The sequence below is a fragment of the Choloepus didactylus genome, chromosome 2 (genome assembly GCF_015220235.1).
Source record: "Choloepus didactylus isolate mChoDid1 chromosome 2, mChoDid1.pri, whole genome shotgun sequence".
Classification (NCBI taxonomy): domain Eukaryota; kingdom Metazoa; phylum Chordata; class Mammalia; order Pilosa; family Megalonychidae; genus Choloepus; species Choloepus didactylus.
The window spans coordinates 230,049,138-230,063,823 of NC_051308.1; the positions used below are offsets into that span (position 1 = coordinate 230,049,138).

General features: G+C 45.2%; 1 protein-coding gene across 4 annotated transcripts in view; it reads left to right on the plus strand.

Moving 5' to 3' along the window:
• LOC119527841 overlaps positions 1–14,686 on the plus strand; it is a 72,670-nt gene that overhangs the window by 39,311 nt on the left and 18,673 nt on the right. For all 4 annotated transcript variants that reach the window (XR_005215483.1, XM_037828321.1, XM_037828320.1 and 1 more), the window contains one exon: positions 13,262–13,315. Coding sequence is in view for 3 of the 4 variants with exons in the window: in XM_037828321.1 (XP_037684249.1) it covers positions 13,262–13,315 (54 nt within the window). In the remaining variant the exon portion in view is untranslated. The remainder of the gene's footprint in view (positions 1–13,261; positions 13,316–14,686) is intronic.

Genomic DNA, 14,686 nt, shown 5'->3' on the forward strand with positions numbered 1-14,686 from the left:
GGGGGAGGGCTGGGAGTCAGGACCCTGGGTCTCTGGCTCTGCTGCCCAGGCCATGGCCCGAGGCAAGTCTTTGTGCTCTTGGTTGCCTCAGTCTCACTGTCTGTGAAATGGGGGAGAGCTGGTTGTGACCATCTCTCAGGGATCTTGTGAAAATGTGCTCTGAGCGCCTTGGCAGAGAAGAGGCTTTGCTAGTGTCACCATCAAGGTTTGTGCACTTCATGTTAAGCTGGTCTTTTTGCATCAGTTGGCAGGGAGACAAAGGTTTTATTGAGCCCCAATTAAGATGTAAACCCTGCACTGGGTGTGCGGTGGGTTGGGGAGGGGAAGAAGTGGAAGATCTGGTTCAGACATCAGGGAGCTCTCAGTCTAGCTGGAGAGACAAGACTTGCGCATGAGATAATTCTGAATGTCATAGTAAAGAAAAAAAAAACCTGCCCGTTTCCCTCCATCCGTGTCTCTAACTGCCCATAACAACATTTCTGTTGCTTGTTCTGCTGTGGCCATTGTGCAGGTCCTCTACATGCATCATCTCACTTTTAATCCTCGCCACACTCCTGAGAGGTTGGTATTGTTGTCCACACTTTATGGAGGAAGAAACTGAGGCTCAGAAAAGTTGAGTGACTTGCCTTAGATGACAGTTACTAGGTAGTAAATCCGGGATCAGACCCCAGATCTGTCTGAATCCAAACCTGTCCTCTTAACTGCTAATGATGTATGTGGACCACCTTTCCCAGGTGTCACTAAGTGGTAGCCTAATGTCAGGGAGGTGGAGAGAGAGAGAAAGAGAGAGAGGGGGAACCCATGAGCCACTGGCCTGGGAGTAGATTGGTGGATCCTAGTCAGCTCGGTTACAGATTGGCTTCGTCTAGTCTCCGTCTGGTTCCCATATGTTGAGAGAGGGATTTAGACTGGACAAGCTCTTCCAGGCCTTAGATTCTAAGATTCTTTTAAAACATAAAGATAAGAGCAAGAGGGGGCCCATGAGTCATTACTCTTTAGTGCTAATTAGTCCTGGTGCTGAGATTGGGCATAAGAGGAGAAAGTAATAAGGGAGCAGGTATGACAAGGGGAGAGGTGTCTAGGTGGGGAGGTGGCTTTGGGTAGTACGAGGGCCCTGGCACTGCAAAGAGATGAGAGGACAGGTGGGGAAGGCATCACAGGTAGAGATTAGAGAGCTGGCTCTGCTTCTGACTTGCTGTGTGACCTCGGGCAAGTCTCTTTCTCTTCAGGGCTGTCATCTCCCATCTGTACTGTAAGATAGTGGGTGAAATAATCACTGAGATCTTTTCCAGATTAAAACATTGATGCTGACTCTTTCTCCTGGGGGTTTGAAGTGGAGCAGCCATAACTGGTGTCAGAGGCCCTCAAATCCTGTCCCGCATCTGTGTGACACCAGAGGTGAGAGGTGATGGACCCAGCCTCCTCGTAACTGGGTTGCTGGTGGCTCTGGGGCTGCCTTGAGCCACCACCTGCAGCTCCAGTGCTCAAGCCTGTGGTGTCATCTCTCCAGGTGAGATCCTTCATGGTTTTGTGATTATTTGGGCTCCTCTCTGTGAACCCTGAATGGTAGAGCAAGCTGGGCTCAATTCCCCGGAAGGAACAACTCTTTCTCAAACCCCTTCTGTGCCTTCACTCCTGCGGAGGAAAGCATTCTAGGGAAAAGAACACAGCCAGTCTTAGGATCTGGACCTGGCTCTTTTTAGCTTTGTGACCTCAGACAAGCTGTTAAAGTTCCCTGAGCCTCAGTTTCCTCATCTGTAATATGGGGATAAACCTACCTGCCTTCCAACGTCCCAGAGTGGATTACATGAGAGGATACTTGTGAAAGTGCCTGGTACACAGTAGGTGTTCAATAAATGCCAGTGGATTCTCCATCAACACCAGCTCTGACAATCTTCAGTGGTTTCCCCCACAGCAGGCTCATTTCCTTTAGGCCATCACATATTCTCTGGAGGATTCTCCTTTAAGGCAGAGGCTCAGCTCTGCCAGGCAATGGGCAGGGTCGGGCAAGATCTGCTGCCTTGAAACACTACTGCTTCCTCCCCCTTGTGCCAGACCCCAGTTCTTTGCTAAAGCCACCAGCTTCTAAGGATATCATACAATATGTGGCCTTTCGTGTTTGGCTTCTTCCACTTGGCAAAATGTTTTCAAGTTTCATCCATGTTGTAGCATGAATCAGTACCTCGTTCCTTTTTATGGCTGAATAATATTACATTTTATTAAATGTGGTATACCACATTTTGTTTATCCACTGATCATTTGAAAGACATTTGGGTTGTTTTCACCTTTTGACTTTTACGAATAATGGTGCTATGAATATTAGTGTACAAGTTTTTATGTGGACATGTTTTCATTTATTTTGACTCTAGGAGAGTTAAATAACTCTATATTTAATTTTTTGAGGAACTATCAGACTGTTTTCCAAAGTGGCCGCTCCATTTCACATTCCCACCAGCAGTATATGAGGCTTGTGATTTCTCCACATCATTGCCAACACTTGTTATTATCTGACTTTTTGATTTTAGCCATCCTAGTGGGTGTGAAGTGGTATCTCATTGCGGTTTTAATTTGCATTTCCCTGATGGCTAATGATGTTGAGCATCTTTTCATGTGTTTAATGGTTATTTATGTATCTTCTTTGGAGAAATGTCTATTCAGATCTTTTGCCTATTTTTAAATTGGGTTATTTACCTTTTTCTCATTGAGATATGATTTTTTTTTTTTAGATTTAAATTCAAGTCTTTTTCTATGTATTATTTGCAAATATTTTCTCTCACTCTGTGGGTTGTCTTCTCACTTTCTTGCTAGTGTCCTTTGAAACACAAAAGTGTTTGATTTTGATAAAGTCCAATTAATCTATTTTTGCTTTTGTTGCTTGTGCTTTTGGGGTAACATGTAAGAATCCATTCTTAAATACAGGTAATGAGGATTTACCCCTGTGCTTCATTTTAAGAGTTTTATAGTTTGGGCTCTTACGTTTAGGTCTTTGATCAATTTGAGTTAATTTTTGTACATGGTGGGAGATAAGGGTCAAATTTCATTCTTTTGCATTTGGCTATCCCAGTTGTGTCCCAGAGCTGTTAGTTGAAAAGAGTATTTTTTTCTTATTGAATAGTATTGGCATCTTTGTCAAAAATTAATTGACCATAGGTACACAGGTTAATTTCTGAACTCTCATTTCTATTCCATTTATCTCTATATCTATCATTATGCCAGTACAACACTGTTGATTACTGTTGTTTTGTAGTTTTGAAATCAGAAGCACGAGTTCTCTAACTTTGTTCTTTATCAGGATTGCTTCAACTATTCTGGGTTCCTGGCATTTTCAAATGAATTTTAGGATCAGTTTGTCAAGCTTTATGAAAAAGCCAACTGGGATTCTAATACATATTGCATTAAATCTGTAGGTCAATTGGAGAATGTTGCCATATTAACAGAGTGAAGCTTTCTGATCCACAAACATGAGGTGTCTTTCCATTTATTTATATCTTTTTTAATGTGCTTCAGCAATCTTTTATAGTTTTCAGAGTGAGAATTTTCTATATACAAGATCATATCATCTGCTAATAGAAATAGTCTTACTTCTTCCTTTCCAATATGAGTGCATTGTATTTCATTTTCTTGCTTAATTTCCAAAGCTAGAACCTCCAGAACAATGTTGAATAGAAGTGGCAAGAGCAGAAATCTTTGTCTTGTTTCTGATCTTGGGGGGAAAGCATCCAGTCTTTGATCATTAAATATGATGTTAACTGTGGATATTTTCTGATGCCTTTTATTAGGTTGAGACAGTTTCCTTCTTTTTCTAGTTTGGTGGGTATTTTTATCATGAAAGAGTTTTGGATTTTGTTCAATGCTTTTTCTGCTTCTATCACAATGATCATGTGGTTTTCATTTCATGATTCTACAGATATGGTGTGTTACATTAATTGATTTTTGGATGCTAAACCAATCTTGCATTCCTGGGATAAATCCCACTTGGTCAGGGTGTATAATTCTTTTTATATGTTGTTAGATTTGGTTAGTTAGTATTTTGTTGAGGAGTTTTGTGTCTGTATTTATAAGAAATACTGGTGTGTAGTTTTTTTTGTTTTGTTTTTTTTCCTTGTGATGTCTTTGTCTGGTTTTAGTATCAGGATAATACTGGCCTCATATAATGAGTTGGAAAGAATTCCGTTTTCCTCAATTTTGTGCAAGTGTTTGTGAAGAACTTGTATTAATCTTTCCTTAAATGTTTGGTAGAATTCAGAGGTAAAACCATCTGGGCCTGGGTTTTTCTTTGTGGATAATTTTTTGATTACTAATTCAATCCCTCTACTTGTTACAGGCTTATTCAGATTTTTAATTTCTTCTTGCATTGGTTTTTGGTAGCTTGTGTCTTTTTAGGAATCTGTCCTCTTCATCTAAGTTTTCAAGTTTATTGGCACACAATAGATCATAGTATTCCTTCTTATCTTTCTTATTTCTGTAAGGTCTGTAGTAATGCTCCCTATTTCAGTTCTGATTCTGGTAATCTGAGCCTTTTCTCTCTCTTTTGTTTTGACCACCTTTGGGTTATTGTGAATAATGCTGTGATGAACTTTGATGTACAAAATCTAAGTCCCCGCTTTCAATTCTTTGGGTAGATACTTAGGAGTGCTATTGTCAGGTCATATGACAATTCTATACTTAACTTTCTGAGGAACTGGCAGACTTTTTCACAGTAGCTATATCATTTTGCATCCCCACTGACAATGTACTAAGGTTCCTATTTCTCTGCATCCTCATCAATACTTGTTATTTTCAGGTTTTAAAATAATAGCCATCCTTGTGGATGTGAAGTGGTATCTCATTGTGGTTTTGATTTGAATTTCTCTAATGGTTAAAGATGTTGAGCATCTTTTCATGTGCTTGTTGGCCATTTGTGCATCTTCTTTGAAGAACTGTCTATTCAAATCCTAGACACATTTTTAAATTAGGTTGTTTGTGCTCTGTTCACTTTTAAAACTTCTTTTTCTCTCTGTTATTTAGATTGCATAACATCTATTGATCTATCTTCAATTTGCTAATTCTTTTTTCTGTCAGTTCAGATCTGCTGTTGAGCCCCTCTAGTGAATTTTTCATTTCAATTCCTATACTTTTCAGCTCCAGAATTTCCATTTGGTTCTTTTTTAAAAATAATTAGTTATCTCTTTATTGATAATCGCTGTTTGATGAGACATTGTCATCATTCTTTACTTCTTTAATCATGATTTTCTTTAGTTCTTTGAGCATATTTAAATGGCTACTCTGGATGCTTTGTCTGTTAAACTCAACATCTGGTCACTCTCTTAGGCAGGTTCTGTTGCCTGTTTATTCCATGTACGAGTCGTACTGTCCTGTTTCTTTGCATGTTCCATAATTTTTTATTGGAAACTGAGCATTTTAGATAATACATTGTAGCAACTCTAGGCACCACCTATGCCCCCTCCCTTGCTAGGCTTTGTATTTGTCATTTGCTTTTTATTTGTTCCCTGAATGGTTGATTGTTTTAGTGAAGCCTGCTCCTCCCCCTGCCCCCCTCCCCTGCAGTGTGACTCTTCTGATGGTGCTCCTCAGAGGGTATAGCCTTGGGTCCTGCTTGCACTCACCTGGGATGACACTCAGGCATGGCTCTCTCTGATTATCTGTTCCCTGGCCACACCCAGCTGTGAAGCTCCACTAATTGCTGACTGATTGTTTTCAACAATGTCCTGGGGCAGACACGACTCCACAGACTGATCCAATTAAATGTGGGCTCCTTTTCAAGTATAGACTTTGAGATCAGTGTTTGAGATTTGTTCTGATCCTAGGATGTCTTTTCTTAGTGGTCTCTTTTCCTGGTTCTCTCAGGTAAACTAGCCGGTCTATGGTTTAGCTTCTATCTCAAATGAATCTACTTGTTTCCTCTTAATTATTTTTCACCACTACCTCCACTGTTTTTGAGGGCATCCTTAGGGTTTAACTTCCCCATACTTTGCTGGGACAAGCTTAGGAGCTCTGTGTTTTAAGGTCTGCTTCTCCTCCTGAGGAAAATCTCTATCTCTCTGATGATATTAAGTCAGACTTTTTTCCTCCTACTATTCTCTGTTATCTTCAAGATGGTGTTTTCTGCTTGTTTGCTTTGTTCTTTATCTTTCATGTTAGATGCTTTTCTCTGATTCACCGTAATCTCAATTATCTGCACATATTTAAGGATAGGAAAGTAGGACTTGATTAGAAGTTCTGAGATCAGGGGTGGATTTTGTAGGCCTGGGCTTCATCTCAGGGTGATCTGGCTGTTTAATTAGAGAACCTCTGATGTGAGTATCTCTAGGTCTTTTCTCTTTGGTCTGTCACGTTCCCTAGAGAAGGCTCTTCCAATTATCTGCCTGGGGTTCTGAGAGTTCTAAGTTCTGGAGTTCTGCTAGTGTTCTGATGGCAGGGTGGTGGGAGCTGTCTGGGGTCTTGACATTCAGTGTGTTCATGTTTATTGAATCCTCCTGCCTTTAGTTGAGCACCCCCTGCACTGTGTCTGGTGTCCCGCAGTCTTGAGGTGTCTGGCCTGGGGGTGATGACTGCTTCTTAAACAGCTGTGCTGGTTTGGCTGTATAATGTCCCCCAAAATGCCATTATCTTTGATGCAGTCTGGTATGGGCAGGAAACATACTGGTGTTGATTGGGCTGGAGACTGTTGATTGGATGTTTCCATGGAGAAACATCAACTGTGGTCACTCAACTGTGGTTGAGAACTTTCACTGGATACTTTCCATGGAGGTGTGGCCCTGCCCATTCAGCATGGGCCTTGATTAGTTTACTGGAGCACTATATAAGCTTGCACAGAAGGAGCAAGATTGCTACAGCCAAGAGGGACACTTTGAAGAAAGCACAGGAGCTGCAGATGAGAGACAGTTTGAATACAGCCGTTGAAAGCTGATTCTTGCTCTGGAGAAGCTAAGAGAGGACAAATGCCCCAAGAGCAACTGAGAGTGACATTTTGAAGAGGATTTGCAGCCTAGAGAGGAAAGTGCTGGGAGAAAGCCATTTTGAAACCAGAACTTGGAGCAGACGCCAGCCATGTGCCTTCCCAGCTAACAGAGGTTTTCCAGACACCATCGGCCATCCTCCAGTGAAGGTACCCGATTGCTGATGCCTTACCTTGGACACTTTATGGCCTTAAGACTGTAACTTTGTAATCAAATAAACACCCTTTATAAAAGCTGATCCATTTCTGGTATTTTGCATCCTGGCAGCATTAGCAAACCAGAACAACATTCTTTCAAAGAATCCTCTTTATTTTAACTGCCCCATTTACCCTAACTTCTAGAGGCACCTGGTGCTACCAATTCCTGAGCCTTTTGGCTATTTTTTTTTTTTTTTTCTGGTTCATTTCCCTCAATTGGCTGCTTATTTTCTAGCTCTTGAAAATTTGTTGTTATTGTCTCCTCTGGTTCTCCCATCCTTAAAACATGACTCTCCCATGACTTAAAACATGTAAAGAAATCCCTTTACTATTGTGTTAGCACCCAAAGGAGGGAGCTGAAACAGTTGCCATCCTTACATGAATGCCCTTTCTTCCCACAGCCTTCCCAACCCAGTCAATGCAAGTTCCTTGAATATAATTACTCAGGACAAAACTTTAGAGCTACCCCTGATTCCCCTCTTTCTCTCACACCTCCCATGCTCTCTACCAGCAAATCTAGTGAACTTTTCAAATATTTCTAAAATTCACCACCTCCACTACTGCCACCCATGACAAGCCGCCATCACTCTCACCAGGAAACTGCAAGAACATCTTAGGGTTTCCCTCCTGCCTTTGCGCCCCTTCTAGTCAGTTATCCTCACAGCATCCTGCTCTGTCTGTTCAATCCCATCCCTCCTCTTCCTACAGCACCCCCCCCCCCCCCACAGGCTCCCATGTCACTCTGAGTAAGAGCCCAAAGCCCAGCAAAGGCTGACAAGGTCCCATGTGATCCGAGCCACACACCTTCCCAGCCACGTGGGCCTCCTCTCCGTCTCATGACACACAAGCAAGCTCCCTCCCAGCCGTTCCTTTTGTCTGGAACACTTCCTCCAGATACCTGCTCACTCCCTCATTCTTTTAGGCTACCAGTGAGGCTTCCCTGACCACTTTACTTAAAAGTAAAACCCTGGGTCCTCTTTATCTTCCTTATCCTGCTTTGTCTTTCTCCATAGACACTCTTGTGCTCAGATATGTTTATATTTCCTTGATGAGTTATCTATAACTTGTCTCCCCTCTCCAGAATGAATGCTCTTGAGGGTAAGGTTTTTGCTCTGTTTTGTTCACTTCTGAATCCCTGACACCTAGAACAGAGCCTGGCACATAGCAGGTGCCCAATAAATAAGTGTTGCTTGCATGCATGAATGTCTGCTCAGCCTTAGCCCAGGCCTGGGACTGACTTTCTTCCTGGTAGGGGAATTGAAGGATATTTGGGTCTACAGCCCTTGCCTTCATTATTTAATGAATTAGCTTCTCATCCATGCATTATTTTTGTTGTTGTGAGTGTTAATATTCCACAGGCAGAAGGTGGTGGTTGTGGTGGTGGGCTATTCCAGAGCCCTGGCCTCTGACCCCTTCCTTGCTAAAGCAGGCCCTCCGCCAGGCCCGGGAATAAGCCTAAGACCCACTTCCTTGACAGAACAAGCCTGCAGGCTGCCCTTACTCATCAGTTTCCCTCTGCTGGGAGGGTAGTGCCTTGAGGGGTACCCCTGAGGTCCAGCTCCAGTGATGCCACCTCTGGAACGCCTCCCCATCCCCAGGACCCTCCAGGGTGGAGTCAGGGGCTGCATGGTCCACTCTGCCAGAGCCAGGGACATCCTTCCATCAGGGTGAGCATCTGATTTCTTATAAGTGGCACAACACTCTTCACCCTCAGCCGTGAGCTCTTTGGGACAGGACCTGTGTCTCATGCAGCTCAGTGTTCCAAGATCCCAGTGCAAGGCCTGCCGCCTGTGAGATGCCAAATGAGCATGAATGAATGGAATGAATGATGCAGACCAGGGGAATGGTTAAAATCCTGGCCTGGATAGGAAGCTGAGCTCTGCCACTCACTCGCTGGTTGACCTGGGGGAATGTTCCACAACTCTCTGAGTCTCAGTGTCCCTACCTATAAAAAGGGGAGAAACACTGTCACCCTCTCAATGAGGATTCAGTGAATGAAATGTTAATGAATGAAACACTCTCACAGTGCCTGACCCAGAGGAGGCTGCAATCACAATTGCTGTCATTAGGAGCTAGGCCTTCCTGCCTCCAGCCCCCCACTCCTCCCACCCCCCACTGGCTCTACACTCCCCTCTGACTCCCCACCTGACTTCCTCCTGGAGCCCTGGGCAGCTGACTGAGTGTCTGGTCCCCCAGCCTTGGCCCTTGGCCATTTAGGGATTAGCCTGTCTGCACTCACTGTTGGCCTCCAAACAGCCTGGCTCTGACACGTCGTGTCCTTGCCTGAGGGCCAAGCTAGAGACAGTTATGACTGAGGCCTCCCCTGGTGCAGACACAAGGCAGCGGGCATCAGCTGGGGGTGGTGCCCAGGGTGCCCACAGGACCGGAGCTGCTGCAGACAGTGAAGCCTGGCAGAGATGATGGGGCAGGGAGAGGAGGGGGCTGACTCGGGGGCCTGCCTTACTAATTTTGGGAAGCCTATATTTTTGTCGTATTCTTTTAAAGTCAAAAGCAGTTGTTCTCTAACCAAGGCATGCAAATCCCAAATGCTAATTTTTGGCAGGTTGTAAGCAACAGCTAAAGTCAGAGTTCTTAAGCCTTTGAGGGGAGGCCCTGCTTTCCTTCCTGGAAGCATTGAGATTTGGAGCTGGGGTCTAGGAATGGGTGCTCTGAGACCCCATTAACTGCCCCAAATGCCTGACCTCCCTGCAAAAGCACGTCATAGTGGGATCTATTTAACTTTGTGCTCCTCTTATGTCCAGCACAGGCTTGTCACAAAATTATGATAATAATAGCCACCTTTTACCAAGCATTTCCTGTGTTCCAGATCCTGAGCCAACTACTTCACATGCATCATCTCATTTATTCCTCACACCAGTTCTGAGGTAGGTTCTATTATTGCTCCATTTTCGGATTAGGAAACTGAGGCTCAGAGAGGTTAAGGGGCCCAGCCATGGTCACAGAGCTGAAAGTGGCACAGCTGAGCTCTGACCCCCTCAAGAAGTGTGTTTTGAATTCTGTGTTACATTCCCTCCACCATATTGAGTTAGGGTTTGTTGAATGACTGGCGGTGATGATCTGTGGTGGTGGGTGGTTGCATCAGCAGTAAAGGGGTTGACTCATTTCTGCCGGCTGCAGCCCTTTGTCAGGGATGGGAAAGGAGAGGGTGGCCTGAGGCCAACCCATTTGGTGCTTGGGGTCAGGCTTGGAGATCTACCAGATTCAGATGTTCTGGTAGGGACTTGAGCCTCTCGGGATCCTTTGCATCCTCCCTTTTGGATGCTGGAATTCATTTTCCAAGGCCAAGAGCTCCCCAGCCCATTTGAGCCCTTGTCCTTGTTGGTGGATGAACAGCCTTGACTTTTTGGGGGCCCCTTTCCACTCCTCACCTTCTTGCTTGGTCCTTGTTCTCTCCTTGAATCCTATGGAATGCTGGATTCATGTTGCACGATGCCCCTTTACATGTTTGTTGAATGAATAATATAAAGATGAAGTTCTAGCCCTTGGAGAGTTTTGCAATCTGTGGTTTAATAATCTAGAACTTGGAATAAGGGGTAATATTTCCCTCTTCACCCACTTTTCCCTATTGTAACATTTTACATGACCCTGGTACATTTGTCAACACTTAGAGACTACCACTGGAACATCACTATTGGCCACACTCCTGATTTTATTTAGGTTTCAACAGTTTTTCCATTAATATCCTTTTTCTGCCTCGGGATCCAATCTAGTCTCCCCCATTGCATTTAGTCATCATGTTGCTGTAGCCTCCTCTGTTGGTGACAGTTTCTCAGTCTGTCCTTGGTTTTCCTGACCTTGAGCATCTTTAGCAGGACTGGCTGGTACCCTGTAGAATGCCCCTGACCTGGGCTTGTCTGCTGCTTTTCTCCTCACTAGACAGGGATTGAGGTTTTTGGAAAGCATATGGCAGTGGTGAGGTGGCCTTCTCATCCCATCACATTAGGGGGCATGTGAGGTCCCCACGACAGCACTGGGGACGTTAACCTACATCACTTGGTCAAGGTAGTGTTTGCCAGGTGTCTCCACTGTAAAGTTAAAGCACTGACATTAAATATGTACCTGTATTAGTCAGGGTTCTCTAGGGAAACAGAACCAACAGGAGATATGTGTAAATATGAGATTTTATAAAAGTGTCTCCTGCAACTATGGGGATGCACAAGTCCAAATTCCATAGGGCAGGTCGTGAACTGGCAACTTTGATGACAGTCTTCGATGAATTCCCCAGGAGAGGTTGACTGACTGAAGAAGTGAAAATTCTCTTTTCTTCCTTAAAAGTCTTCAACTAATTGAATTCTCTCATTGTGGAAGACACTCCCTTAGTTGATCTTAGATGTAATCAGCCACAGATGCAATCAACTGAATGATGATTTAATAAACCAACCTTCTGGTTTATTAACCAGCCAAAAATGTCCTTGCAGTAACTGTTGCTTGCTTGACCAGACAACCAGGCACCATCACCTGGCCAAGCTGACACATGAACCTAGACATCACAGTACCCAACACTGTTATGGGTGTTAGGTCATTTAATCCTCACAACCACCCTAGAAGGAAGATCCTCTCACCATGTCCTTTCTACAGAGGAGGAAATGGAGGCACAGAAAGTTGAAGTAACTTATCCAAGGTCATTATAGCTAGTGAGTCTTGATCCCCAACAAGCCCATGTTTTAAAAACTATGTGTAAAACTATGTGTCTTCTCTGGCGCAAACTACCCATTTATCCCCTGGAATTCTGCAATGGCCTGCCCTTTGTTTCCGCTCTGACTTCATCTCCTATCCCTCTCCCGTTGATCACTTTGCTCCAGCCACATTGGCTTCCCTGAGGCTCCACAGACGTGCCAGGTGTGCTCCTGCCCCAGGGCCTTTGCACTTGTTTTCCCTTAGTTCGGCAGGGTCTGTGCCATCTGGGTGGTTTGCTTCCTCCCCTCCTTCAGGCCTTTGCTGGAATGTTTTCTTCTCAGCAAGACCTTTCCTGACCATCTTATTTAAATTTTCATCTCCCAGCACTCTCTAGCCTCCCACTTTACTTTTTCCATTGCACTTACTAACATCTAACCTTCTCTTCATTCTACTTATTTGCTGTGTGAATGTCCACATCCCTCAGCTAGTACGTGAGCCTCAGGAAGCCAGAGATTTTAGTCTGTCCTGTTTAGGGATGTGTCTCCAGGGCCTAGAAAGTGCCAGGGTGGCTGCTCTTTAAACATTTGCATGAATGCTCTGAGCTTGCTTGTACCAGGGTCCCTCAAACATCGCAGCCTTGATGAGAAGGACCAAAGACAGAGCCCTGTGGCACACAGAGACTCCTGCAGGCTGACATCGATTCATTCATCAGCATCCCTTGAACTGAATCATTGGACAGGTTAGAGCCTCTTAACGACCTAACCAGCACTGACGTGTAAGGTCTAAGATGAAAGGGGGTGGGTCTGTTTCATTTATTCCTGTGAACAAAATAAAATATATTTAATACATTGCCTTCCACACATCAGAGTGCTCAGTGGCTATTTGTTGAAAAAAAAATGAAAAAACCCCAGCAGTGCCATGGTCTCTTCTAAAATAATCTACAAATGATCTCTTTGCCTTATGACCCTTTCTCAAAGGCAGCATAGACAGGAGGTGGGGAACCTTGGCCTTGGGAACATCTGTTGAACAAAAGTTCCCTCTTCCCTGTCAGTCACACACATGCACACACACATGCATAATCACGCTGGGGACTGGAAGGGAGCAGATAGCCCACGTCTACATGGAAATATCTTCACAGCTTGATATGACCTGAAAGGAACGAGCAGAGAGAAATCAGCTGATGCTCTCCAGGGGATGGGGTGAAAACTATTATGCAACTTAGTGTATTTATTCACAAATTGTTTGCTCTGATCTGAGGCTCTGGGGAAATGAGTCCAGTGATGTGAGTGGGGAGTGGAAAAACAAAGAGGTTCCCCCATCCCGGCCCCTCCGTGAAGGTCAAGTAAAAAACTGGGGCTCCACATGCCTTTAAACAATGGCACTTATTTTGATCCCTCTGTGTGCCAGGAGCTTTACAGCCAAAGACCTCATTCCGTCCTCACAACGGTTGTCTTCCCTCTTTTACAGCAGAGGAAATCGAGGCACACAGGGGTTAACGACATACGGGAGCTTGCAGCGCTGGTAAGTGGAAGAGCTGGGATTTGAACCGTTCTTTCTCCTCCTTGCCCATTGCACTGTCTTCCTTCACAAGCCTCAGCCTGAGCCACTCTCCTGAAGTTAGAGCTCTCTGTTGTGGGAGAGGTACTCAAGTTCAGGTCATGCCCCACACAGTGGGATGGACTCCATGACCTCGCAGACACCTTCCATGGCTCCTTCCCCCACTGGAATCCCTCCCCGGTCGTCATTCCTGGGCAAGGTGCTTCAACGTGGGCACCCAGGGGACCCCGTGTCACCGTCTGAGCTGCGACCCCTGACCAGAGCGGCTGCAGTCCAGAGGCCAGGGAGGTGGGCGGGCAGTGGGGGAGGGAGCAGGAGGAGACGCATTCTTAATTGGTTCATGTCAGTCTCGGCCTTGGAAATGAAATGCCTTTTAATTTCATCTGCTTTCCGTTCTTTTTTCCCCCTTGTGATGCTGTCTGGTGCCAGGAGGCCCTTGGCCACAAGATGCGTGTTTAACAAATCCAATAAAGCCTTTTATTTGTCTGGCTGCTTGCTCCCTGGAGCTCGGCAAGCCTGGGAGACATTACTTCATTCATGCTTCTCACCTGTGTGCTGGGTGGGGCGGGTTGGGGCCAGGAGCTGGGTTGACTGAGGGGTGGAAAAGCAGAAGCTGGGGAGGCTGGCCCCAGGGGGCCCGTTCAAACTGAGATCTGGGTGCTTGTGCCGGCTCTCCCACCAGCTGTCAGTGGGATATCAGCAATCCCTGGATGCATGTGAGCTCCGTTTTCCTTCTGTGAAACGGCAGGATTAGAGTAGGTCAGTGGGTTTTATATATTTTTTAAACAATGAAACCCAATTTTCCCAAGTGGAATTGTCTATGGAAGCCTCACCTTGTGCGGCCCTCGTCCTCCCTTGCTCCTCTCCAGGCTTCTTTGCGTTTCTTAAAGAAGGTAGGCTGGGTTCTGCCTCAGGGCCTTTGCACTGGCTTTCCTTTTGCCTGTATATCCTTTCCTAGAATGATCCGTGCATGGCTGGCCCTTTTCTTGCCATTCAGGAGTCCCCTGACCTCATCCGAGCTGTCACCTGTCCAGAGAGCCTTCCTAGACCCCTATCTAAGGCTGCTGCACACCCCTGGAGTCCTTGGCATCAGATCCCTGTTTCACTATCTCTTTGGCACTTATCACTTGTCTTAGTGTCCTGTGGTTGCTGTAACAAATGATCACAAACAGTGAGGCTTGACACAACAGAAATTTATTCTCTTGAAGTTCTGGAGGCCACAAATCCGAAATCAAGGTGTCTGGGCCGCGCTCCCTCTGAGGTCTCAAGGGGCAGCTCCTTCCTGCCTCTTCCAGCTCCTCTCGGCCCCTGGCGCTCCTGGGCTTGTGGCAGCAC